The sequence below is a fragment of the Xiphophorus hellerii genome, chromosome 18 (assembly GCF_003331165.1).
Source record: "Xiphophorus hellerii strain 12219 chromosome 18, Xiphophorus_hellerii-4.1, whole genome shotgun sequence".
Taxonomy (NCBI): Eukaryota; Metazoa; Chordata; class Actinopteri; order Cyprinodontiformes; family Poeciliidae; genus Xiphophorus; species Xiphophorus hellerii.
The window spans coordinates 28,072,295-28,098,421 of NC_045689.1; the positions used below are offsets into that span (position 1 = coordinate 28,072,295).

General features: G+C 38.2%; 1 protein-coding gene across 13 annotated transcripts in view; it reads left to right on the forward strand.

The window, feature by feature from the left end:
* ncam1b (neural cell adhesion molecule 1b) overlaps window positions 1–26,127 on the forward strand; it is a 110,596-nt gene that overhangs the window by 80,776 nt on the left and 3,693 nt on the right. For 3 of the 13 annotated variants that reach the window (XM_032590459.1, XM_032590460.1, XM_032590463.1), the window contains 12 exons: window positions 3,358–3,508; window positions 5,376–5,563; window positions 5,910–6,006; window positions 9,206–9,376; window positions 10,289–10,417; window positions 13,368–13,400; window positions 14,570–14,572; window positions 15,545–15,669; window positions 15,926–16,106; window positions 21,068–21,266; window positions 21,993–22,109; window positions 22,874–23,938. In XM_032590459.1, coding sequence (XP_032446350.1) covers window positions 3,358–3,508; window positions 5,376–5,563; window positions 5,910–6,006; window positions 9,206–9,376; window positions 10,289–10,417; window positions 13,368–13,400; window positions 14,570–14,572; window positions 15,545–15,669; window positions 15,926–16,106; window positions 21,068–21,266; window positions 21,993–22,109; window positions 22,874–23,938 — 2,459 coding nt within the window. Of the gene's footprint in view, window positions 1–3,357; window positions 3,509–5,375; window positions 5,564–5,909; window positions 6,007–9,205; window positions 9,377–10,288; window positions 10,418–10,765; window positions 10,769–13,367; window positions 13,401–14,569; window positions 14,573–15,544; window positions 15,670–15,925; window positions 16,107–18,191; window positions 19,043–21,067; window positions 21,267–21,992; window positions 22,110–22,873; window positions 23,967–26,127 lie in introns of those variants that run through there. The other 10 variants (XM_032590470.1, XM_032590472.1, XM_032590461.1 and 7 more) reach the window with 6 other exon arrangements.

Here is a 26,127-nt window from a genome sequence, read left to right on the forward strand (position 1 = left end):
GTTACTGAAAGACTGGGAGTTTAATATCTGATTATAAAGCCTAACTATGTCCAACTATAAAGCCTTAAAAAATGCTAACATTTTAAAAAAGACTTTTAGAAATTATCAATGCTTAGCCTGGTGGGGGCACAAGTAAAGACTGGTGGTCTGCCAGTCTGATAATACACTGAGGGAAACCCTGTTGTAATTTAATGCTATGAAATTGGGCCTCTGTCTCTTTTAAAAGCTCCTGTTCCTTCTGAACCTTCGCCTTCATTAAGTCATCACAGCATCTCTGCTCTATTAACCCCTTAATGTTTTTCCCAGCGTTGCAGTGAGATGTCGCACATAACACTCCAGTTTTGTTCAACCTAAGCCCATACTGCCCCTTTCACTTTTTTAGGCAGTAGAACCACATAGATCCTGCAACTTTCACTTAACAGCAGACTTGGGATCACCCAGTCATTGAATTTGGCTAAACACAACAAATTTATTTGATGAACACATTTTCCATATCATGTTGTTTCTGCTACCAATATGTAAGACATGCAGAAAATATATATATATATACAGTATTTTAAAATCTAAAGCGATTGGCTTATTCCTTGTCTAGACATCTATGTCCATTTAATTAAAATATTTCTCGTTTAGTTTATTTTTGGGACATTAACAAGGAAAAATAAGAACTGTTCAAGTTGTTAATCCTTTCAATAAAAAAGAACAGAAAAGAAAATTATATATTTGTGGGCCATGAGTTCTTTCAACAGTATGATTTTGACCCATATAGCACTAATGATTGGACTCTACACCTTTTACTAACAGTTTTTTCTTCCACTAAACTTTCCACCAATAGTCTTTGTCACAGCACTTTGTGAACAGCCAGCTGCTTTAGTAGTTATTTTTTGTGGCACACCATACTTGTTCAGGGTGTTGATTACCGTCTACTTGACAACAGACAATTTAGAAGATGATTATGTCGAGCATAACGCAGCATTTTTATTAGTCTTTTATTTTTCATGTAATTACAGAGAGACTGGATGTTGGGTTTTCATGTGCTGTAAGATACAATTATCCAAATTAAAAGAAAAGAAAATATGTCTTACTGTGTGTAATGAATCAGGAGGAGTTTAGCTTTTTCAATCAAAATAACTAAATTAGCTGAGATTTTTCATAATAATCCCATTTACCAAAATGTTGATAAATATATAAAAACGTTCCACATTTTTGGGATCTCTCACACACTTTGCTTCTTTATGAATTACATCAGAGGCTTTAGTGCCCCAAAAAGAGCCCATCCATACCTAAAGCTTTCTTTAAAGTAGGCGCTAATGCTTAGATGCAGTGTGGCATGTTGTATAAATGCAGCAATCGAAAACAGCACCACAGGGGTTGACTGAGATAGCTATCTGCACAGGGGTCAGAAGAAAAGGGTAGTGTGTGTTATGTAAGTGTCTCCCTGCTCCCGCTACCCTCTGCATAATAAATGCCCTAGACATGCTTTGTGTGTTCAATTTGAATACAAACTAACACTGTTTCTCTTAAATGGCTTCCCAGGCTGGGCCCTAATTCAGTCTGTGTAAAAGCATTCTGCCATTGTTTTGTTTTCAATTTGGATCAAAGCCACGAAGGCAACCGTAAGAGACGCTTAGATATTCAGGTCTAGCACCTTGTTAAAAGAACAGATGCATAATGTTATTGTATAAATGTGTACAGAAAAAAAAAAGTCAATTTATTTGGTTTTGGTAGATGTGGATCTGATTATGTTGAGGATGTCATGTTTTAATTTGTTTCGTCTTTTAAATTAATAAAGCACTAAAATACTGGTGCAGAAGATAACTGAATATTTCAGAAAAATATTTCACATGCGGATACAAGAAGTTAACTTGGCATAGATGTTCAATGGGTCTTGCTTTTTTCAACAACTAAAAAAAAAGCTACTGAAATATTCAAGATGGCTGCCATTTTACAAGATGGTCATTAGAGATCATGTATTTTGTACTAAATGTACCAATGATTATCACAGATTACTTTTGTTAAATCATGCATAATTTGACCCGTTGATCACTCATGTCTGGTAATAGTTTTTGTAATTTTTTAAGAGGGCCGCCATGGTTGTCATGGAAAATACATGTTTGCACTAAAATCACCAAATAGATGAATGTGTTTGGTGTCAAATCCCAGCTTACATATTTTGAACCATAGAAATCATTTATATTTTCTTGATCTGCAGTTATCTTTTTCTTGTGGACAGTTTTCAAAGTGGCCACTGTGGTTATAATGAAGAATATATGTTTGTATTAAAATCAGCAATAGTTATTGCCAGTCGTGGCCAACAAGTTAGGTTCACTAACCATAAATTCACTAAACAAGAATCTTAGCTCTGCTGCCGCTAAACCGCTAAACACATTTAAAGAATTAGCGGAAGTTAGCGCCAACCAAGACGATTGTCATTTTGTCACACATTGTCTCTGTCTAGTTGATGACTGTGTGAGATGTGTGAGAACAGCAAAGTCCTCAATTGCTGATTTTTCTACATATTATCACTTTAAAGTTGCATGAATAAGAAAACATGATTTGACAAAGTTCATCCAAGTCATGAAAATGGGTAACATTTCATGGCAATAATTGGCTTAAAAAGCTCAAAATGGTGGCCATCTTGAAAAACGGCCATCATCCTGAAATTCAAGTGGCTAATAGGACTTTTTACAGTAATATGGTTCACTACAGCTCTTTGAAAGAAGAAACCTTATAGTCTGGCAGTTTTAGTACCAAATGGTAAAAACAGTCACAACAACATCAGGGCACTTACTGCTGTAACAGACTTCAAATGGATGGTGACTTGATGCATCCCTGAAAACTGAGTAAATGCTAGATGTACACATCGCTGCCTCATAACATATCTGATACTTCACAAATAATGTCAGCAAAGGGGGAAATAAAAGAAAAACTGTTGGAAACGATGATGATGTAACAAAAGAAAAAAAAAGTCAGCCAATGTGTAAAAGTGCAAGCGTGGAGCACCCTGTCTGCAGCTGTGCATCAGCATGTTTCACAAGTTAGTAGCTGCCATGTGAAAAGCTCTAGATGGTTCTTAATGCTGTCTTCCATCTATTATTTACCAGCTCTCCTGCCTCGTCATCAGCGTCCCCATGTTTCCACGTCTTTATCGAGCGCTGTTCGCCTCCTTCCTCAAGTTAATGTCCACTCTCTTTATTAAAGGCTGGCTTACTTTTCTTTTTCCATTTCAGGTTACAAACATCTTTCTGCAAAATTATTCAACATGAAAATGCAATATAGCCATTAATGAAGTCCTATTGTTGTTTTTTTTTGTTTGTTTCCCCCCCCCCTTATACCAAACCTTTTTCTGCTACCATTTAGAGCCCAGATGGAAATGTAGTAGTAAGGAGCGATGCTCGTGTGTCCTCCCTCACTCTCAAGTATGTCAAGTATACAGATGCCGGTCAGTATCTCTGCACAGCTCGCAGTGCCATCGGAGAGGATGAACAGACCGCTTATCTGGAAGTCCGCTGTGAGTATTGCATTGTCTTAAGCTTATCTGGAAAATAAGTATGGTTCCTGAGGGTTAGGTTTAGGTGAGCCTACAGTCACAATCAGCATGAATATTGTGGATGTTTTGGGCTTTTAATTATTTATTTGAGCCGTTATTTTTCAAATTTGGCATGATTAGACAACAATCAACCCTAAGGGAAAAAAAGTAAAGCATGCGAACAAAGAACAAATTATAAACTATTGGGGAACCATCTGTAATTTACACAGGGTCAAAATTCTGCATACAGGCTGACTAGTATGTGAGTACACGTTTCTTAGTATCCAACCCAACCCAAATCCGTAGGCAATTGGTCCCAGCCCAATCCAACCCAACTAATTAACTTTACTTATAGAACTATGCCTAATTTTTTAAATTACGATTTTACTTCTTCTGTTTGCAGACCATTTAGATAAGCAGTGTAACCAGTGACCCATTTTTAGCTTGTGATTAACATCTTCCAGTTCCATCTTGTCGTTTGTTGTAACCTCAGGGTGAGTCAAGTTCAAATACTCAAGTGAAAATCATCCGGGATGTGTGATTTGCAGGATCCCATCGCCACTGCTGCTCAAACAGAGCAGGACAGAGCTGTGTGTGCATGCGGTTTACTGTGCTTGTTACAATCTGATTAACTTCTACACCCTACTTGTTGTGTTTATTTCCTCAACAAGTTAAGCTATCTACTCTAGTCTATGGGCAGTTTAAAACAACTTCATATTGTGCATTATCGTTTGTTTTTCTCTGTGCTGTATGGATTGCAAGCAAGCAAATAACACTGACCCACCCAGCCTGAACTTTTTGTCGCATGTGAGTCTGGCGCAGGCCATAAATCTAAACTATATTCGTTAGTAAGTTCCACCTTGACTGTAACATTTTGTAGCTACCTGCAAGTTTCAAGGTGAATATAGAGTTTATTTAAATTGGTTGTTATCCTGACCCAGGATAATAACCACAGTCTACACACGTTCTGCAGGGTTGAGCTCCTTGCAGAAGCCTAGTGTCTTGAATCTGTATCCTTTCCTGCCAGTTTTGATTTTCATTTGGGATCATTGTTCTATACCGATTTGTTAGAAAACCAAAGTGTGTCTAACTTTCAACCAGGGAGCTGTTCATTTGACTTGAAGAACTTTGAGGTACTTCTTGTTCTTCACTGCTCCATCCTCTGGCAATGCTGCCACCGCTGAGCTCGACATTTGGTACATAGCTCTTAAGTTTTAAAGCCTCAACTTGACTGCTGTAAACATACTTTTTGGTTCTTACAGATAAACCAAGTTTGTGTTTCCTCTGATCATAAAACTTTACAAAACTCAGTTGTCATTGAAGGACATAAACTTTGAGTAGAGGCTTCTGTTTTGTTTGGGACCCTCTCAGTTCTTGGTGAACCAGGATACTTGTGTTCTAGCAGCTTCCAGTTATTGATGGACCTAAATCGGAAGAGTTCCTGTTATTTTGAACATCCTGACCCTACACCTTTCATCTAAAAGGTGACAGTTTGGGTCAGATGCGCGATACTTTGACTTTACTGGGTGTTGCAAAAGACTGGGATCCCAAATACTTATAAAAACTGAAACTAGAATGGATAAAGGAAGCTGAGGGTCACACCCCAACTTTAACCCTGTGAAATCTTTTGGAGTATGCTTGAATGGTGTCTCTCTGCAGCAAACAAACTAATTTAAATAAATTCTGCTCAGAAATGTGGTGAAATATAAATATTCACACAACAAAATTAAATAAATCATTAAAAGCCCCATAATGAATGTGTATGAACTTCCAACCAGAACTATGCACAAGGTAAAGAATATTTTCAGCTGTTTGAAAGAGTTTTCTGAATCACATTCTTAACTCCTAGATACACCTAAGATCCACGGAACAGTTGCGGTTTACACCTGGGAGGGAAACCCGGTCAACATCAGCTGCGAGGTCAAGGCCTTTCCAACAGATGTGTCAATTGTTTGGCTCAGAGATGGACTGCAGCTTCCAAACTCAAACACCACCAACATCAAAATCTTCAGAACTCCTTTATCCAGCTACCTACAGGTACTGACTTTAAAGTACACTTTGCAACGTAAACATACATAATGTATGCATAAAGTTTTTTCCATGTCGACAGACACATCCCAGACCCCCCATCACCTTGTGTCATCAAGATTTCATGAGCATAGACTAAGAAGTGAGGGGGGTTTTCTTCTAGCCTCATTGTGGGGGGGAAAAAAATCCATGAATAATTCAGCAGCATGAAGGCTCACAGCAACACATGAAAATAGGCTACTCTGATGGACAAACACAAAGGTCACCTTCATGGTGTTTGACACATAAGTTTGTTCGTCTGTTTAGCCGTGCTTCCCTTCATATGTTCACTGCTCTATTTTCTTCTCCCCTCCAGATTACACCAGAGTCTGAAAATGATTTTGGAAGCTATAACTGCACCGCCTCAAATGAGATGGGCACCGAGTCCAAGGAGTTCCTGCTCATTCAGGCCGGTCAGTGATGAGGCTGTGATTTAAATCTCATTCTTATTTACAGCATTTGGCCTTGACATGTAATTATATTAGAAACTCAGCAGAGTATGATATTTCAGTAATAGATGTTAAATATTTACAGGGTGTCCACGCAGCCGTAAAATGTCTTAAAAAGTCTTAAGTGTGTGTGTGTATAAAATTAAGACCTTAAAATGTCTTAAATTCATTAAAAATGTAAGTTGGTCTTTAATTTGTTAGTCACAGGTCTTAAATTTTGCCAAGGCAGGACTGTTTAATGTAGTTTAATTTTCTCATGGGACTTTTCTATTAGGCAAAAGTTTAAGTTGCTCGGAAACATCTTCATTGAGTTCTGTGACTCAAGGAGGTTGAGGCTACTGGTAACTAGCTGCTAAACTACCCTTGCTAGCTAGCTAGCTAGCTAGCGTTTTTGCCTCCATCAAATGTATTAGCAGTTGGCTGGATGATGTTCGTTTTTGCAAATGGCTGATTTCTACTGCCAACCAGTTCGAGTTAAGGTGATAAAACAAAACGTTTAAGCTTGGCACTATGGGGATTAAAGCTGTAGAGAGCAAACTCTGCAGTGTGAGAAGCACAAAGCTGAGTGCTTAGGTTTTGTTAAGTCTTACATTTGACTTGCTGAAATGTGCAGAAACGATTCAATACCATTGTAGCAGAAGTAAACTTACGGGTACATTCACACATTCACACTATCCCTATTAATCAAGCTAGTTAGCGTACAAACCTAGATCTTGGACTGGTTGCTGTAAACTCTGTTGCGGTTTGAATGCATATGTGAACGCTAAGCAGACCGGGGACCACTCCAAAAGCATGAAGCAGCCTATAGCGCAAGGCATCCTGTGTAAATGCAACCAAAACGAATGTCAAATGGCTTGTGGTCTTTCACCAAAGACAAAGAGAAATCCTACACCCGCTAAAATTTGACGGCACTTCATTTTTGTCTACATTTCATGAAGAAGGAAGTTCCACTCAATGTGCTCTTCAGATGTTTTTGCGCTGTTTCTTTCAGTGGCCTCCAGAGGCGAGAGGGTGAACAGGTTTTTCATAGGGTTTGGTTGGTTTGACACAATGCAGTGTGAAAACAAACCGAACCAGCTGAAAATATAACAAATGTTGCAATTTTGGTCCAAAATCAAACAGAGTCTACCGGACTATCAGGTGTGAAATCAACCTAAAACACAGAGTAGCGCTTTAGTTGTTGTCTTGCTCTGGGCTGTAAAACAGATTTTACACTCCTTTTAAAATGTATTTGGCAGTAACAGCCAGCATGCGATTACACAAAGCAGCAGTGTTTGTTTAGATAGAAGATAAATTTAGATAAAAAGACATCAGCTCAACTATCAGCAACGGTTATCTGTGTCTTGTATCAAAGCCCTCGGTGCAGTGTAAAATAAAACTTCATTGTGTTTTTACTTTGCATCTGCGTAATTCAACTGAATGCTTTGTTGAGAAAAGTACAAGTTAATAATGTTACACCTTCATACGAATGCATCCGTCTTCATAAGACGAGAGGAAAAGAGAAAATACAGGTTTTAAGCCACCATCTGAAGTGACTAGAGAAAAAAAGGAGCATTTTTCACTTCAGGCAGAAACCTGTGCAACCACAGTAATTACAGTATTCCTTTTTACTTCCCAGATCAAAGTGATGCAGGACAGAATGGAGCTCGCTTTAGAGTGTAGGAATCCTGCAAAGCCACCAGAACTCGGATATTACTGTTTCAATTAGTTAAACACTTTTAACAATGTAATTTTCCCCAAAATGGATCGTGAAGTGGGTGGCGAACAATGATTTTTTTATTCTGGTAAATTTAACAAAGGATGATTGAAAGTCAGAATGCATTTTCAGCTCCTCCTACCCCTCACAGCCTAGATGGTTTTTATAGAAAGGGTAAATTAAATCTTTATTTTACTAGTACCAGTATGTTCCTGAACACGTACTGTTCATAGTTTAAATGTTTTCATATTTCTGAAACACAGAATTGTCTGTGAGCTAAAGGGTTTAAGTCCATATACAATTTTAGTTTAAGCTCCTTCAACGGTTTTTAGGTTGGTTTCATGCTTTCTTATTTTTATTGTTTTACAGTTTTGCTTTTATATTTTACATCAAAAGACATGTTTTCATTTTGCTCCCTGGAGCTTCTTTCTCCAGGAACTTCTTTTTCTAGAGTACTAGCCTTTCCTTGAGTGAGTGTGTTTTTACACACTCACTCCGTGTTGGACTCTGCTCTTTATGTAAATTAAGCCTGCTTATCAGTCCTATAGCAGTGTTGATGCTTCCAACAGATAAATAATAAATCTACAAGGTGCAGTATGGCCACTATTGCTCAACCCTCCCTGCAAATGAGGTTTATTGTGTAAATACTAGCAGCCATTTATGATGAAGAACAATTTAAATTTGGATTTAGTGCATATTAATCAACATGTCTAGATTAAAGAGTCATTACAGATTTAGCCATTTGTAATCCAATGGCAGATTTATGGTGAAAAGAAAAAAAGACACATATACAGACAAACACAAAATATAATTCATTAAAATCTTTTAAAGGTGGTGGTAGTGCAGGTAAACTTAACATTTTTTTAATTTAATTTGATCTTTTCATTTTTTAAAAATAACTTTTAAATGAAAGTTGTGAATCCTTCATCATGCCTAGATATTTCAACGAAAGCTTCTGTATTGGTGTTGATGTTTGCTCAGCAACATTAATTATTGGATCTAACTTTCTGCTTATTATCTAACTTTGAAAATAACATGCTGACTGACTAAATTTTCTTTTAGCCACTGTCAAAGAGGCACCATGGCTGATGACAGTTTCTCTGCTGCCTGTTTGTTTTTTGCATATAAAATTACTGTCATCTGCATGTGGCAGAACATTAACCTGAATTCAAGTCCTGGAAGTCAATTTTTGCACAAATAGGCAAAATGAGCAAATCTTCAGGAATCAAAGAATGCTTTTTAAATTTAGCTGTACTTAATGAACATACAGTGTTTGCAGTAAGACCCATAGCTTTAAACCTATAAATCACTAATTAATTCACTTGTGCATCTATAGTACTATGTATTATGAGATGCATGAAAGAGTTCAATGTGTCACTGTAAAAGGAACAAGCGGCCATAAGAATCTTTTTTGTGAAATTTTAAAGTGTCTGTAGTTGAACTGACCTAATGTTTTTTATTTCACAGAGGTTCCGTCATCGTTGGTGATAGACGAAGTGAGGCCTTTCTCCACCACCGCTCTGATCCAGTTTGGAGAGCCTGAATCTACTGGAGGCGTTCCCATTCTCAAGTACAGAGCTGAGTGGAGGATGCAGGGCAGGAGCAGCTGGACGCAGAAAGTCTACGAGGTCCAAGACGGTAAACGCACATATAAAAACTAAACTGCTGGTATTAGCAGTTGTGGAATAAAACATATAGTTATTTTTCAATGAATGTTAGATAAAACCTTACTTTTTAAAAAAATTTTGGTCGGAATTGATATGAAATATCAGTGCAAATGTAAAAATCAATATTCATACATTGCTTTGTATATAGATGCTAGATAAATTTTAATAAAGTAGGAAGATTTTATGGTAATGCTCAACTGCCACTAACTGAAAAACACTGTTACGTGGGCCAAGATTACCATTAATTACAGTTAAAAATAAATATTTTAAATCAAATAAATTCAAATAAAACTGTAAATAGGTTTGGTACATGAAACTGGCATAAGTTAATGAATAACACTTCTTTATTTAAATGTTTACAAAATGTTTAAAATACACACATTTTTGAATGTTGGTCAGTGATTATGTATTGTACTTGTACATTTAAAACCATCTGTTATTATTTCTGTATAGTTTTAAATTACTTACATTTTTATGGCTTATGGAATTATAAAACTGTATGCATTTATATGAAAAAATTAAATTATTCCTTACTGTTGTATTTAGACTATCGAGTTAGTAATTAATTATTAGACTAATTGTTTCTTTGTTGGATCTTGGCACACTTGGCCATCAATAGAAACTGTGACGTTGACAAAATAATTGAACATGGCTGCTGTTCTCGTCTTCCTGTATGCCGAGTTTTGGTACATCTCTAAATGGATTAATCAGTTGTCTAAACATTGTTTGGGCGAAATGAGAATCCAGCTAATCAGCGTTTGTGTGTTCGCCAATTAATTATGCATGTATTGTTGGAACGGGAGGGAATTTGTTCATTGTTCTGCTCATCAAAACGATCAAGGTGCTCTCAACAGAAACTGTGCCGTCTCTGATATTGCAACAGACTTCGTCAACGAGGTGACGATAACGGGCCTGAAACCGGAGAGCCGCTACGAGGTGAAGCTGTCGGCCATTAATGGCAAGGGTGAAGGAGAGAGCAGCCCCACGGAGCTGTTCAAGACCGAGCCTGTCCGTAAGTGCACAGTTGACAGCGCAGTGTGAAGCTTTTATCCTCCTCTTCATTTCGTTCATCACAAACATATTACCTGCAGAGGATTTCTATAAACACATTATCGGCTGGTTGCCTGAGATGTTTGGACAGTTTCACAAAAACAGAGTGATTTCAGTCCTTTCTTCTGACCGATTTTGCTTCTCTACGGGGGAATGTTTGAATTCATGAAGCAGTTATTTTAAAAGCCATCTACAGATATTTTTTACTCTTATAATTACATGCCCATTTTGTTACAAAGTATAGTTGGTTATAGATGCAATTTTTACAGCACTCTCATGTTAATTATGTTGTAATTTACTGAAAAAATAGAAGGTTTAATTTCATTCTCCCTAATTGCATTGAGAAATTACAGCAGCATGATATGGATAAGAATGAGTATTTTGCCATCACAACGACTCTTACTAATCAGGGCCAAGGTGTACTAAAGTCAAACATTATGTTTTAGTGTCTCAGTTTAAAAAGTCAAACTCCTAATTTATAGAATTATCACACGCAGTAATATATTTCAAATGTGTATTTGTAGTTATTAGAATGACTACAAATGCAACCTGTGGCTCTTTGGACCTTCCACAGTGGCTCTCAATAACTTTGGCTGAAAATTACATGGCGGGTCTTTAAATATAAACTATGGTAGATTTTTATCTAAAATTATAATTTGTGTGACATTTGTGGCTCTAAATAAATTGTATTTGGCTGGCCTGAGAGGAATAATGGCTCTTTAGGATGAAAGGTCACAGACTCCTGGGATAGAACAATAAAAAAGTGTTTTTTAATTCTGACTATTTTTTAGCCAACATATTAATGAGAAATTCTGCTGATTTCATGCTTGTGCAGCAGTCAGTCAACAACACCCTCCACAGAAAAGATGAGCTACAAACGCTCCTTGCTAAAGAAGCTGGCCTGTCCACACTACCAAAAGTACCAGTACCAATATTCCCTTTGGGAACCTATGAAGTATCAGAGACAACACAACAGTCAACAGATACAACAATGAGAGCAGCTTGGGCTTCTTTAGCACCTCAGATGTCCCACAGGCTGATCCGCTCCACCTTGCTTTGATGCAGTAATTCATGCAAAAAGTGCCCTGACTGCATATCAAGTGCACACACTGGACTACACATGCACATACTTAAAGGGGCAGTACTGTGTTTTTTTCTATGCACATAGTGCCATTTTATAGCACAAATCAAGTAACTATCTTAACTAGGGCTGTAGTGATACACTAATCTCACGATACATGATATTCTGCTTACAATACAATATATATCATGATATTCAGCAAACAGTACGATTCCATACATTTTTAAGATTTTCTGAAAGATTTTAGAGGGACAGAGTGTTTTTAGTGACATTTTGTGATCGTTCCATAGACTTGGATTAAGTTCATTGAACTGATGGCGTAATACTGGTTTAATAAATGCTTTTATTATACATTTGTTATATATTTGCTTTGTTTATATGTTAATTGTGTGACTTTGTGCATTTAGTTATGCAGACAAGGAATCTTTTTGTCTTATTCATGTTTATTAGATAATGTAATTTATTTAATTTCATTATTTAATTAATTGCAACTGCTTGTTTCGTTGCATGTCATTTTTACTGTACACGTGCAAATTGGAACACAAAGAATTTGAGTAGGATTTAATGTATCGATACTCGCAGCTACATATCAAATTGAACTTAAAAGAAACTTTTCTTAGGGTTAGGGTGTTAGCTAATTGCTGCTGGCTAGTCTGAAGGAGTTGAATGGAGGAGTAGAGGTAGCGGGTTACTCTCTCAGGTGGTACTGCAGCTCTGATGTGGAGCCGTGGCTGGAAGGCGTTTTGCACAGCTGAGTGGTTGCCAAGGGCAATTAAAGGATTTCTCAAACATGCATGAAGAGAAAAAAAATTGAGGGACTCACATTATGTCGTGACGCAATACTCGAAAAAGTTGATTTTACATAATACTGCCCCTTTAGGGAATAAACAGTTTATCAGAAAACTAATTATAAGTGTTTGTTTTCAATAATTATTTGCCATAATCATCAAACTGAAGAGAAATAAAAAAATCTTGAAAAACATTCTTTAAAACTATTACAGTGTGTAATAAATGCTTGATATGAGTTTCACTTTATGAATTGAAGAAATTAACTTACATAAAATTTCAATATACTGATTTGGACCAGTACCGCCTCTGAATCCTGTGATCAGAGTTGGATCTTTGGAGCCTCTTCACTTGTTTGAGACTTTTAGGTCGACTGTGTCGCGGCTGATGCCGTAGGTGCTGCGACTAGTCCGCAAAAATGGTTTGAAATGGAACAAATATGAAAAGTAATCCAGTGCTAATGTATTTTTCAACTCAAATTTGCATTGTGTAATCAGCAATCCACTTATCTGATCACTATCTTTTCATAATGCACTGAATCCTGATCTCATGGTTTAGTGTTTAGTGCCCTCTGTTGGTTGTCTGTTTATAAAGCAGAGCCTCCCATGATGACTTCATGTCTTCTCTTTACATTTCTATTTTTTAACGACTAATTTTTGTATCCATTGTTCATTTTCCTCTGTCGTCTCTCAGCCCCCATTAAGAAGAGTAAGTGATTCATCTGTTGTAGGTATAGGTTTAGTTTTAGCACTAGTTAATGTTAATTGACAAGCTTAAAGATGTAGCAATAAGGTGAAACACTTTTTCTTGTTTTAGCCTTAATTCCAGTCTCTACAAATTTGAACCACTGTTTTAAAAAAAAAAAGTAATAATTGTAACTCTTCTTAAAAGTAATCATTTTCTTTGTTTCACAAACAATAGCTCTTGCACAGCGCCAGAAATTAGACTTCCCAAATTCTTCATTCAAGAGATTTTTTAATCGAGGTTCAGATGGTCATTTGTGTAGAAAACTGATTTTGATTGTTCTCTTGTCTTACGTCTCTAGACGACCTTTTTCATTTTTTCACAGACGGAACAGGTTTGTTCTGTAGCGGCGATAATAGAAGCCCTTAGTGCTGTAGCCGTTTCCGTCTTACGGGATAACCTAGTCACCCCCGCTGATTAGAAACTTTTCTAGTAACGTGAAAGCATTGCAAAACCTGATAAGTTCCTCCTGCATTCATGACCTCACATGCCCCGATTTCCACTGCAAACTCCTCTGTGAACAGATTTTTTTAAATTGTTATTTCACTTTCATCCCATGAGTTTCAATCTGATACACACAAATATGAATAATAATGTAATTCTGGGTTTGGAGCTTGTAAAAAAAAAAAAAAAAAATTGGCTTAGTGACACTGTGATGAATTAACAGGAAATCTCCGTATTTCAAAAGCCGTAAAATTTGATGCCTCTGGTTTCAGCTACTTTGGGGAATATTTGCATTTGGATTAAACCCATCAGCACTGATTAATCAGTTGCCTTCTGAAGGATTAATTCTGCCTAAATCAGGATGTAAAGTTGTTTGATGTCTCTTGCACTTCTCGCATTGAGAAGCCAAACAGAGGAATTAAAGTGCCTTTTAACAGTGTGTTTATAGCTTTGCTATGATTTAGTCTCTTTTTAGTTTGTCCTTAGGGTCACTTTAGTTTTTCTCTCCTCTACCCTTGCCTCTGTTTTGAGCAAGGTCCCAGACCCGCAAAGGTCTGGGACCTGTAAAGGTGTAAAGGTCCCAGACCTTTTCAGAACTTTTTTAGCATTTTGACATGTTACAAACACACATTTTGATGGATTTTACTGGAATTTCATGTGACAAATCAACACAAAGCAGCACATTATTCTAAAGGGAAGGAAAGATGAAGGGTTTCTCAACATATGAACAAATAAAAACACACCAAAAATTATTTCTATTAAGCAGCCTTGAGTCTATGCGTTGTGGAAACTACCTTTTGCTGCAACTGCATTTTTTTTAGTCTTATTGCAACTACCTTATTAATCCTTGACTTGATTGTTATTCTCTAATTTGCGTTCATCAGTCATAAAATTCCCAAAAAATAAATCGAAGTGTGTGGTTACAATGTGAGACATGTTGAAAAAGTGAAAGGGGTCTGAATTTGTCCTTTAATTAATTATGTATTTTTACTGTTTCAATCATTCATTCCATGTGCCTGTTTGACTTGCATGTCGCTGATGGTTCCTTCAACCGTGCAGAAGGTAACTTTGTGTTGAATTTCCTTGGACGAAGAAGATTCTTAACTTCAGCTGATGAATACGACAATTAAACACCACATTATATGCTTCTGTGTACGCATGTAATACATTAACCAGTCATGTCGGCATCCTGAATGGGAAAATAAAATGAAGGAAAACCAGAGCTGGTCATGGCGCTGTAGAAGTATTGATGGTCTGCCACATGACGGATGTTGGCTGTTTATCGGTTGGATGTGTTACAGTAAATCAAGTGTGTAATGAAACTTGTTTGTTATAATTACAAAAGAATCATTGGTCGTTTCTTGCTACCATTTATTCCTGCCGACATCCCTTAGCTTCTGGTTTTCATTCAAAGACTTGAGTATTTTTATGTTTAATTTGCCTAATTGGCAATTAACGCTCTAAAAATCAACGCCTTGCAGTGAGATCTACTAACTTGACAGAATTGAGTTTTGGAGGCAATAAAATGACATCTCTAAAGACTAATCTATGCAAAATGCTTCCTGTTTAATAGTATCAAGTTGTACAAAATTGTTTGGGTTGCAGTTATTGATATTTTTCCTAAATAACCAACTGGTGTAGTAATTAGGTTGTAGCTTATGAAATGTAAGATGATAGGATTAGTTACATACTGCAGCTTTAAGGAAGTGAATATTTCATCCCAGCTAGTCCCTTAGCATTCTTCATGCCAGCTGAATCTCACTCAGCAACAGCAGCAGCAGCTCAGATGAATCAAGTAAGCATGTGGTTGTTTGTCATTTGCCAATTAGTGCAACCTGACAGCATCTTTGGACAAGCCATTAAAGGTCAACTGAATAAAAGAGGACCAGAGCAGGAAGAGTGGCTAGTTTTAAACTTTGAATTTAACGGTCAGCTAACAATTGCCCCGACTTTGCTTACAATCAAACTTCATACGATATGGCTTTGAATTATTGAATTTTGAAATAATTTTGTGTTGCTCTTGTGTACCTTTAGGAAATCCTAATCCTCCTAAGCTTGAAGGGTCAGTGGAGCCTAAAGGCAACTCCCTCAAAGTCAGCTGGCTTAAGCAGGATGATGGCGGATCTCCCATCCTGCATTATCTTATACGCTATAAACCCGTGAGTTAACAATTCATTCATGTTGAGTGTAAAAAATACCCTCACTTTGAGCTCCAGGGTGCATCTCTGGGGAAAATACATTTTCAGCATAATTATGCTTTTAAGCAAATATCCATCCACGCCACCTCTCTTACAGCATCTCCAGGTTAATATATAATTCCGCTTTCTATTCCATCAACAGCTTTTCTCTTGTTCTTCTAAAGTTTACGCTTTGCTGCCTTGAAAGCATGTTGTTCATGTCGATCTCTGCCCTCAGATCCAGACGTCACAGTGGAAGCCTGAGATCCGGATGCCCAGTGGCAGCGAGTACGTCGTGCTGCGTGGATTGGACTGGGACACCGAGTACGACGTGTATGTGGTGGCCGAGAACCTGAAGGGGAAGTCTCCGCCCGCCACCATGTCCTTCAGAACATCTGCAGAGCCAGAGGCCTTCCCAGGTACGCGACATCTAATTGCTCTCAGTAAACCGGAGCGCAACAGGGTGAAACACGGGAGCCAAACTCAAAGCTGAAAAACGAGTGTTGCAGTCTATTCTTTAATTTAACTCACATTAGTAAAGAGAAAAATAAAGTGTTGAGGAAAAAGTGCATCTTTACTGATTGTGTTTTTCATTTTGTTTTTTTGTCACACTTAAATGTCTCAGATCATCATTTAAATCTTAAAATCAGATAAGGATACAAAATGCAAAAATACAGTTTTCTAATTGTGTAATTCATCAAGGGAAAGAAAACTCTTCAAATTAATGCAAAAAGTATAATTTCTCTGCGGAATTGTTGTAATTTAGCTAATTGGAGTGTTTCAGAGTAGAGCTTAGATTTCCTGACCCGGAATTTGGGCCAGAATTATCTGCTTGATGGTTGGGTCGGGCTCAGGCTTCTGTAGCGCGTTTAATAAACCTCTGATACATGCAGCTCAGAGAAAGCCAAACGAGCATGCACAATATAAGGTTGTGGTAATCTACTTACAGTGAGAGTAGAAGAGTAGATAGTTTAACCTGATGAGGAAAAAGTCATCAGACTTAAACAAGCGCAGCACACTGCATGCGGCTCTGCTCAAGCAGCAGTGCAGATAGGATCCTATCAACCACACATCCCAGATGATTTATTCTTGACTCACCCTGTGATTACAACAAGCGACAAGATGGAGCTGGAAGACGTTAAAATCTAAAAACGAAAGAAAACAAAAATCTTTAAAACATGTCAGGTTTAATTCGGGCTCTTAAATTAAAGTTAATTAGTCGGGTCAGATCCAATCTAAACTATTTTGGAGTATGAAGAATCTGTTTAATGTCTTGCCACATCATCTTAATTGGATTTAACTCTGGCTTTGGCTGAGCCATTCAGAGACAGACTTGCTGGTTTCCTTTGGATCATTGTTGTGCTGCATAACCCAAGTATCCTTTAGCCTAAAGTCACAAGCTGATGGCCAAACATTCGTCAGGATTTCAGAATTCTATCAATTCCTACAAATTGTCCAGACCCTGAAGCAGCAAAGCTGCCCCAGACGGCCATGCTACCACACAGAGCCAGGTTGGGTTGCATAACCTTCTCCTATTCTATTAATATATTAAATAAAGAGTTAAAAACTGCTTACTGGGTTGTTGTTTTTTGGGGTTTTTTTGGATGCGTCTTTGTCTGATACTGAAACTTAATGATCTGAAACATTTGTGGAGTGGCAGAAAATCAAAAACCAAAACTCTTTATGAGGTGAAATACTTTCTCATAGCTGGTATATACAGTATGTCCAAGTTGGATAAAAATGATTATTTTATTTATTGTTTTTGAAAACTGTGGCTGAATAAGCTTGAGTTTGTGTTTCACAGGAGGACGATTTCCTCCGATCCCGTTTTTCCCCCTTAACCTGTGTATAATTTTAACCAAGTAGATGAAATAGTTTTCCTCTGAGAGGAGTCTTTTGTATAACTCTTAATTAACATGTTCATGAGGTCCTAACTGCAGCCGAAGCAGCTTGTTACTAACGGTAGAAAACCCACACAGCCTGTCAAATTCCCTTCAAGTGGTAGACCCTGTCCAGCGCTTCGCTGAAGTATCGCAGCAGGCCATTATGTCTTCCTCTCACTTTTTTTTTTCTAATTTATTTCCCAAACTAAAGCATTTTCCACTCACCGCCACTGAGTCACCCATCCAGCCAACACAGTGTGCTTTTTCCCCCTCCTTTTGTGATGTGCTTTTGCTTTGATGTGTTGCTGCTTCTTTTTTTTTCTCCCTCAAATGTGAGAAATCATTTTTTTCTTAATTTTTTTTTTGCCTTTGGTTTTCAGAGCTGAAACATTTTTTTCACGCTCTTTCTCTCTTTCTCTGTTTTCCCCACCCTTCTCTTTTTTTTCCTGTTTATTGTGCTTTCATTTCCTCCTCTTATTTTTTTTTTCTCTCTTTTCATCTCCTCGCTCATTGTTCCTGCTCTCTCTCCTGATCCTGGATATTCGTGTGGTGGGCCCACGTGAACATGTTCGTCCCGACCTGTGTGCGTTTTGGTCTGGTTTGTGCTGTCTCGACCCACAGCCACTCAGGGCAGCTCATCTGTGACATACACTTTGGTACTACTCATCTCGCCCCTTGTCATTGCGCTTCTGCTGTCGTAGTTTATGTTTGGGATCTACATCGTAACGACGGAGGAGAGCCTGCCTTTTCTCTGGCCTGGCTTTCTTTTTTTTAATGGACGCTTTTAGCCACTATAGCGGACTTTCTCCATGACAGATGCGCATCTGTCTCGCCACCTCTGTCGTGGTGGCGAGAAGGCTGTTGTGTGGTTTCAGAACAGACAGACTCAATGAACCAAAGGCAGTGGAAAACCTTCGCCTCCCACAGATTCACTCTGCTCAGCATTAGCACAGCTAGCCGTCAGCACTTGACGCAGAGGATTGCCAGTTTACAGTTATGAACAGATGTGGAGTTATGATAAAAGTTTTTTTTTTGTTTTTTTTTAAAACAAAACATAGCACTTAGATTCGAGTGAGCACCGAGTACTGAACCTGTCTGTTTACATAAACACTGTATTATATTGTGATTCATAAAATTGAACTCTAGAGGTTTGGAACAATAACACTGACAATGCCGTGGGGGGGGAACTCAAATATTTTTATCGTTTATATTGGCAAAGATTCACAAAATGTTTACTGAAATATTAGAGAGCATTTATTTTTGTGCAGATTAATAAGATTTTTTTCTCTTGTGCAAGTGCTTTTAATCTGATGTCCACAAAAGTTACGTGATGTTTTTTATATATTTATATGTGAAAGGTGCTTCATTCAGCTGCAGTGCTGTGAGAAAGTCACAGATTTATTCTGTTTTATCCATTTCGCCACATGTATATTTTCAGATAATGAAAGCTACCGACCCTCTTGGAAAAGTAACTGACCCGTTCCTAAATCATAGATTAACTATGATTAAATGCATTTTATGGAGATTGCTGTGTTCAAATTCACTAACTTAATCCATGCCCAACCTGTAGAATCCAGGAATAAACTAAACAGAACCTAGGCTATACTTTTTTGCAGTTGTTTTATAACTTGGCAGACATATTTACTTTGGGCATGGGTCTGTTTTAGGGAATTTTTGTATAAGACGAGGTTGTGCACTAAAATAAATATTTTACAGGCAGCAAGTTTTTTTTTTGTTTGTTTTTACAACTGATCATTTGAACATCTTTTTTCAAACAGAAATGTTTGAATCAGTCAAAAAATAATTCTGCCATGGAGAGCCTGTTAACTATTTGATAAGGATGCACCAATGTGAACATTTGGGCCAATATAAATTATTGCAGATAACCTCCCACAATCCTCTGCTGCATCACTATCAAACAAATACCACATGACCAACACCCCACCAGAAACAAACAGCAATATGACAATAAATATTAGTTAATATTGGCCCGGTTTTATTTCAGACCGATATCGATATACTAAAACATTCCTATACTGCTACTAGTGCTGATATTTCATGCACTCTTACTTTTTCGAAATTGGTAAAATTACTGATCTGGATCAAGCAAAGCAAGCAAACAGCCGTTTAAACTTTTTGTACTGAATTAATCTTTCTCTGTTGTGCAGAATCAAAAATCTGTGAATCGCAGTGGTTACGTAGGTCGAAATCTTAATTACTTTTGATGAATCTGAGAAAAGGATTCATCAAAAAAAAAAAGAAAGCCCCCATCGTACCACTTCTATGGTTTGAAGCACTTATTATGGTAGAAATTGCCAGAGTTCTTTTGATCTGTATGGAATATAAAGTAAAGTAGCACAGCTCCTCCCCCGCATGTTGTTGTGCAGTGTCAATAAAATAAGTTTAAAGAAAGCATTTAGAAGTACTTCAGGTTGTAAAAACTAATCATGTGGGAATTTAACTGTTGCCACACACTCATGTTATGAATTTTCAAATTGAATTTGGGATGTCTGTTAAGCAGCTAACAGTTTATAACGATGTTCTGCACAATAAACATATATCACTACATGTATGAGGTACTTATTCCATACCTACATTTAAATCTGTGCATCACAACAAAAACACAAATATCATTGATAACATAAGTGTAATCAATTGTCTATTATTTCAGGAGTAACAGTAATAATTGTTTCAGTTCTGTTTTACATATGTGATTATATCTAGATATCTTTTTGTTTCAAAACCATGTGACAAATGTTTACTGAAATTTGCCATATGAAAACTGCATACCGACCCATGGCTAATTTGGCCAATAATCTGTATAATCAAAATTTAATTCATGCGAATAAACCCCACTCATATAAAACATTAAGTCATCTGCAAAAAAAAAAAAAAAATGATTGCACATATTCAAAATAACATGTTTGTGTGTGTGAGAAAGCAGGTTTCTCCAAGCAGAACACTATGTTGTGCAGGGTGTTAGTTGCTTTAATTGTCAGTAGTCATAATGTTATGGGTGATTGATGTACATATTAAAATATTGCATAAGAAGTCCGTAACAACTAAAGATAGTTTTAGATGAAGAGTAAAGACTCGGCAGGTTTTTCTTTTTTGGAAATGGAAATGTTGACCCGCATGTAACCAGCAACACTGTAAACTTTGGTTTGCTTGTTTTTCTAATACCAAATAAATTGCTTGAAAATGAAAAAAATATGTACATAATTTTGTCCCCTTAAAACAGATCTTTTCATATGAAATGCACATTCATCACGATTAACATTAGAGGAATATTTAAACAACTCACACACTGCTGACTCATGTTCAAAATCAATTCAAGGCAACTTGTCGGTAAGCACTCCTCAGCAGGTACGTTCTTTATTTTCATACAAGCATTTGAAGCTCGTGTAGCTTTGTAGCACTTTAATTTGGCTGGTTTATGTTGTTGTGCATCTCGCTCCAGTTTCTCACTGCTCTGCGTTGTGTCTCTTGTCTGGCAGATCTGGGTGATGAGGGCCCGATCTTCATGAACATCATACTCTGGGCAGGAATCCTTGTTGTAGTATTTCTACTCCTGCTGCTAGCGGTGGATGTCACTTGTTACTTTGTCAACAAATGTGGCCTTATCATGTGCCTGTGTGGAAAATCAGGCACGGGGACGAAAGGGCACGTGTTGGAAGAGGGCAAAGCTGCTTTCGTGTGAGTGTGAAAGATCACATTTAAGTTGATTTCGCTAATTTGTTTAATATGCCAGCTCTGAGCGAGAGAAAAATACGCACCAGCTATTTTTTTTCCCAGGTACTGTGTTTATATTTTTAACTTAGTTCACACTAATAAGTTGTAAAATTGTACTTAATTCATGTACATTTATGAAGTCATTTAATTATGTATTTATATTTTACACTTGAAAGTGTCATATTAGTAATGGATGACTTCCTGTTGACCTGGTGTATGTATATATGACACAGATGCCCTTTTCTATTACATTTAGAATTTAATTGATTTGTTCTACAAGGCTTTTCCGAAATAAGAAATAAAAGTTCAAAAACTGTAAAATCTGTAGCTGCTAATACACCCGTACTACCTTAACTAGCTTTCGTTTTTGCGTCCATCAGGCATGAGTACAAGTTTACTGCCCAACAGAACTGAACCATCTACATACAAAATGCTGAATACTTAACATTCAAATGATATCTAAATAACCATTTTTCCTTTAACAAATCAAAACATACACATGCCTCTTGTGTCGTGAAAATCAATCGTCTCATCAACTCTACTGACTCATCCAGTATATGCAATGACAGAATCGGAAATACTAGATTCACAGCTCTCGTTGCATCTTCTCACACTAAGCCAGTAAAATAAAATGTTGGCCAGCCCATCATGTGCTGCCATTGTAATAACGCCGCCCTGTCGACCTTATAGGAAAGACGAGTCCAAAGAGCCCATAGTGGAAGTCAGAACAGAGGATGAGTGCACAGCCAATCACAACGCAGCCGGACCGATGGAGCCCAACGAAACTACACCTCTCACAAAGCCAGAGTGAGTAAATAACAGACAAATAGCACTCAGCAACTTTTACGCAAAGGTTTTCTTAACTGTCTGACATTGCACTCCACTTTAAAGAATCGTCTTATTTAACAACACTTAATTCGCCTTTTCAACCTGTAGAAAAGTTTAGTTCATTCTTGAGTGGAGTCCACTGGATTGTGTTGCTTTTCCTTTCCTCCTCCCGGTCAAAGGGGATTACCGTACTTTGTGTTTCTGCTCCAGCTCTGGAGATTTTCTGTCTCATTATGTGAAGGTTGAAGCAATACCAGTAAAAGACACAAAAAGGCTTTGTTTTCTCCCCAAGTGTGGTCAATTCATAAAGCCATTTGACAGCCTCAGCCAGCCATCTCATACCAGAAGTATGGAAGAAAAAGCAAAAAACTGTAGAAAAAATGCAGAACTTGATTGTCACTGGTACTGTTTAACCCTTAAAGGTGGTTCAGTGTGGTGCTGTAGTTCACATTAGGAAGATTGGTGCCTTTTAAGTACATTAGTTGAGTAGTCAGTGTACTCCATGTTGGTGTGTGTATGGGATGTATCCTTTAATGTTCACTCACAGCATGATGCCCCCTTTTTGTTTTCTGTTTCTTGCTAAGCTTAATAGTTGCTGTTTTTCAGTTGCTTTTGTCTCTGTTTGTGTGACTTTCTGAAGCCAACTAATCCCTCCGCATGCTGTCGTTCGGTTCACCCCTCCTCTTGTCACAGTCACCCTGGTGTCTAGTCTGTGTGTCTCTGTTCTCTCCCTGCTCTCTCAGGCTGGTGGCTTCTCTGGCACTGGACACCCCTTCCTCCATAGCCACCAACTCAGACACAGCCACCGCGACCATTGATCCTGCTCAGGAAAGCCCCTCTAGCGAGACCACCACACTCACTTGCAGCCTGTCCACCCTGGCCAACGAGCCCTCGCCCACCCCGCTCACTGCTCCAGCGCCGACCCCCGAGTCCAACACGGCCCCGCCGACCCCCGTGGTCTCCTCGACTGCCGTCGAAGCCAAAATGGCACCGTTGCTCGAGGAGAGGGGGAGTAAGACCTCAGAAGAGCCGGAGAAGACTAGCAATCCTCCTGCCACCCCCGAACAGTGTAGGCCTCAAAAGTCTGGAACGCCAATACCGCCAAAGCGCAGACACTCTCCCAAACTCGCTGCTCTGAATGCTAAAAACAGTCCACCGGTTTCCCCTCTCGCCGTGTCTTCTCCTCCTCTCATTCCAGATGGCAAGAAACCTGCGCCGAGCCCACCGGTCAACAAGCCCACTCCACGGGCCAACGCCGTGGCCTTAAGCAAAGAGACGCCGGCACAAACTGCTGCCGCTACAGCGAACACTGCCCCCCCAAAACCAGCCCCAGAGTCTAAACCTAGTCTTCCAGATTCTACCGCATACACCTTTACTGACTTTGACACAGATAATCCAACCGATAACAACATCCCCACAACAAAACCCGCTCCGATTAACACTCCTTCAGATATCCACAATGCCGTCGAAGATCCACACTTCAAAAATCCCATCACTCTATTGGCAGACGTCCCCTCTCCTTTACCCATCACCGCGATCGCTTCGGCAGTCCCGAACGACCTCCTCACGCCGGGGTCAGACCTGTACGACTTAACGGCTCCGGACGCAGTGCACAAAAATGCTGATTTAGAGTTAGAGCTGAGAAACGGCGCAGGAAGACCCTCCCGGCCCCTCTCAGACCTGATTAGCTTAGAGAGCCCGTCCGCCGCCCCCTCTCTGCCCAGCGGAGACCAAGCAGACTTCCCTCCCTCAGGCCCAGTTCTGGAGGCTTCAGAGACTCTCAAGACCGCGCCTCCTGTCTACGATGAGTACGGCTCCCTCTAGAGGTTTATCTGTGTGCGTGTGTCGTTCGTGTGAGAGTGCGTGTAACTTGTATGCTCATTCATTCACCACCGCATCTTGCCATTGACCACACAATATCAGATATTGCAATGGTAAACTGTGGTAATGACATTGGGGTGAATTTTATTTGTTAGTGGAATGTTGCAGATAGAAGTGATCTGATGGTTGTCATTTTCTTTGCCTGTGGGCGACAGTTATTCATTGTGGGGTTTGTAATTTGGAAGCAAAACATTAAGAGTAGTTGAGCAAGTTTTTAGAACTGCAAGTTGTCAAAGGGGCAGTTTTATGTAAAATCAGCTTTTGGGCTTTACATCATGTTATAATGTTGTTGCCTCATCAAAAACATGCCTGGAGTGTCGCCTTGATTCTGTCATGCATGTTTGAGAGATCATTTAATTTGCAGTGGCAACCATTCAGCTGTGCAAAACCGCCTGGATGGACCTAGCGCGGCCTTTGAGACACAGTTTCCAAGCTTCCAAACGTCTGCCTCATGGAGCACCCATTCCCTGTGATTCCCCCACTCAGCTCCTTCAGGCTAGCCAGTAGCAATTAGCAAACACCTGGTGGAACTGCACATCTGCCGAGCTCATTATTCGAGTTACTTCTCAGTAAAACGCTGGTAAAAATGTTGTTATATGGTTAATAGAGGAGTGATGTTGTGATGACTTCCTAAAGGCGGAGTTTCAGAAAGAGCAGGAGTTTTTAAAGCAACAGGCGCCCAATTTCAAGGCGATAAATTACAAAGTAAAATTATTTTTGTCATATTTGATATATATATACAGAGCATTTTTTAGAACTTACCAGTTACTTGATTGTTCTATAAAATGGCACAATGGGCCTGGAAAACACATAATGCTGCCCGTTTATCTAAGCTCAATCTGGATATGCACATCCAGTTTTAAACAAAGTTAAAGAAGGATTCAGTTATGTTTATTAGCACATCCAGAGCCTAAATCACATGTGTGCTTTCAAAGCTGAGGCCCACAATGATGTGACTCCACACATCAAAATCTGGAACCCATTAATTTAATTTAAGAATGGTAGACATCGTTACTGACTAATTTACAAACTAGCAGCAGGATTTACCTCTTCAAATAGCTCTAGTTTACTCTGAGGTCAGGAAATCACGGGTTTAATTTGCTTTGAACAATTTTATTGTGCATTTTTGTTTTTCACCAAAAAAAAAAAAAGTCAGAACAACCAAAAAAAATCCCAAAAGAGATTTCAAAGTAAATAAGAACCCAATGACAATAATGAAAATTAAAACAAGTTAAAAAAAAAAAAAAGCCATTTCAGGTAAATACATAAAACACTGTCACCAAGTACAGTGTTTAAGAATCTGGTTTGTTTTTCTTTAAAATAAAAATCTAGATTTTAGGTCATGTTCAACAATGAATTCAAGATGATTGAATCATACCTTGTGTATTAATTAGCAAAAGTGATACTTTAAAAAAATATTATTCAATTTAGAAACAACAAAACTTGACTCATCTATATTTATTTGCTTTTTAAAAAATGTAAAGAATAACAGGGTTCCTACAACATTTAAAAAGAAACTTATTTTTTAAAGCAAACGAGGATTTTTAAAGTCCAAGTGTGGCAAAGCTAACACTGTCTGGAAATGATACAATTGTTTGTCCCAGACCTTTCTCCCCATTTATTATGGGAGATACAAAAATATCAACTGCCCGCAAAAAGTGCTGTAATTTTCAGAGCGATTACCCATAATGGATAGTGTGACATCTGAGAACGTCTGCCTGCTGCGATTCATTTAGATGAGATTTAAAGATCACAGGTTATCTACAGTGTATCTGGAAAGGATTGTTACATCCTTACTCCAAATGGCATGAAACGCATCTCTTTCTTCAAAATTCTACATAGAAATACTTAAATATGAAAATGTGGGGAGAGAATTTTTAGAGTTTGGCAAATTTATCAAAGCTACAAAAGCAAGAAATCACAATGATGCAAGTAATCACAGCCTGTATCATGAACGGTGTATTCCTACGGAGGGCAGGAATACCACGGGGAGGAACTAGAGGAGATTGATATTTTTCACAGATTGTCTCATTTTGCACAATTTTACCAAATATGGAAAAATCGTTTAATAAAAGTTATTCTTATGCAGCTTTAAGAGCTGTAAATAACAGCATTC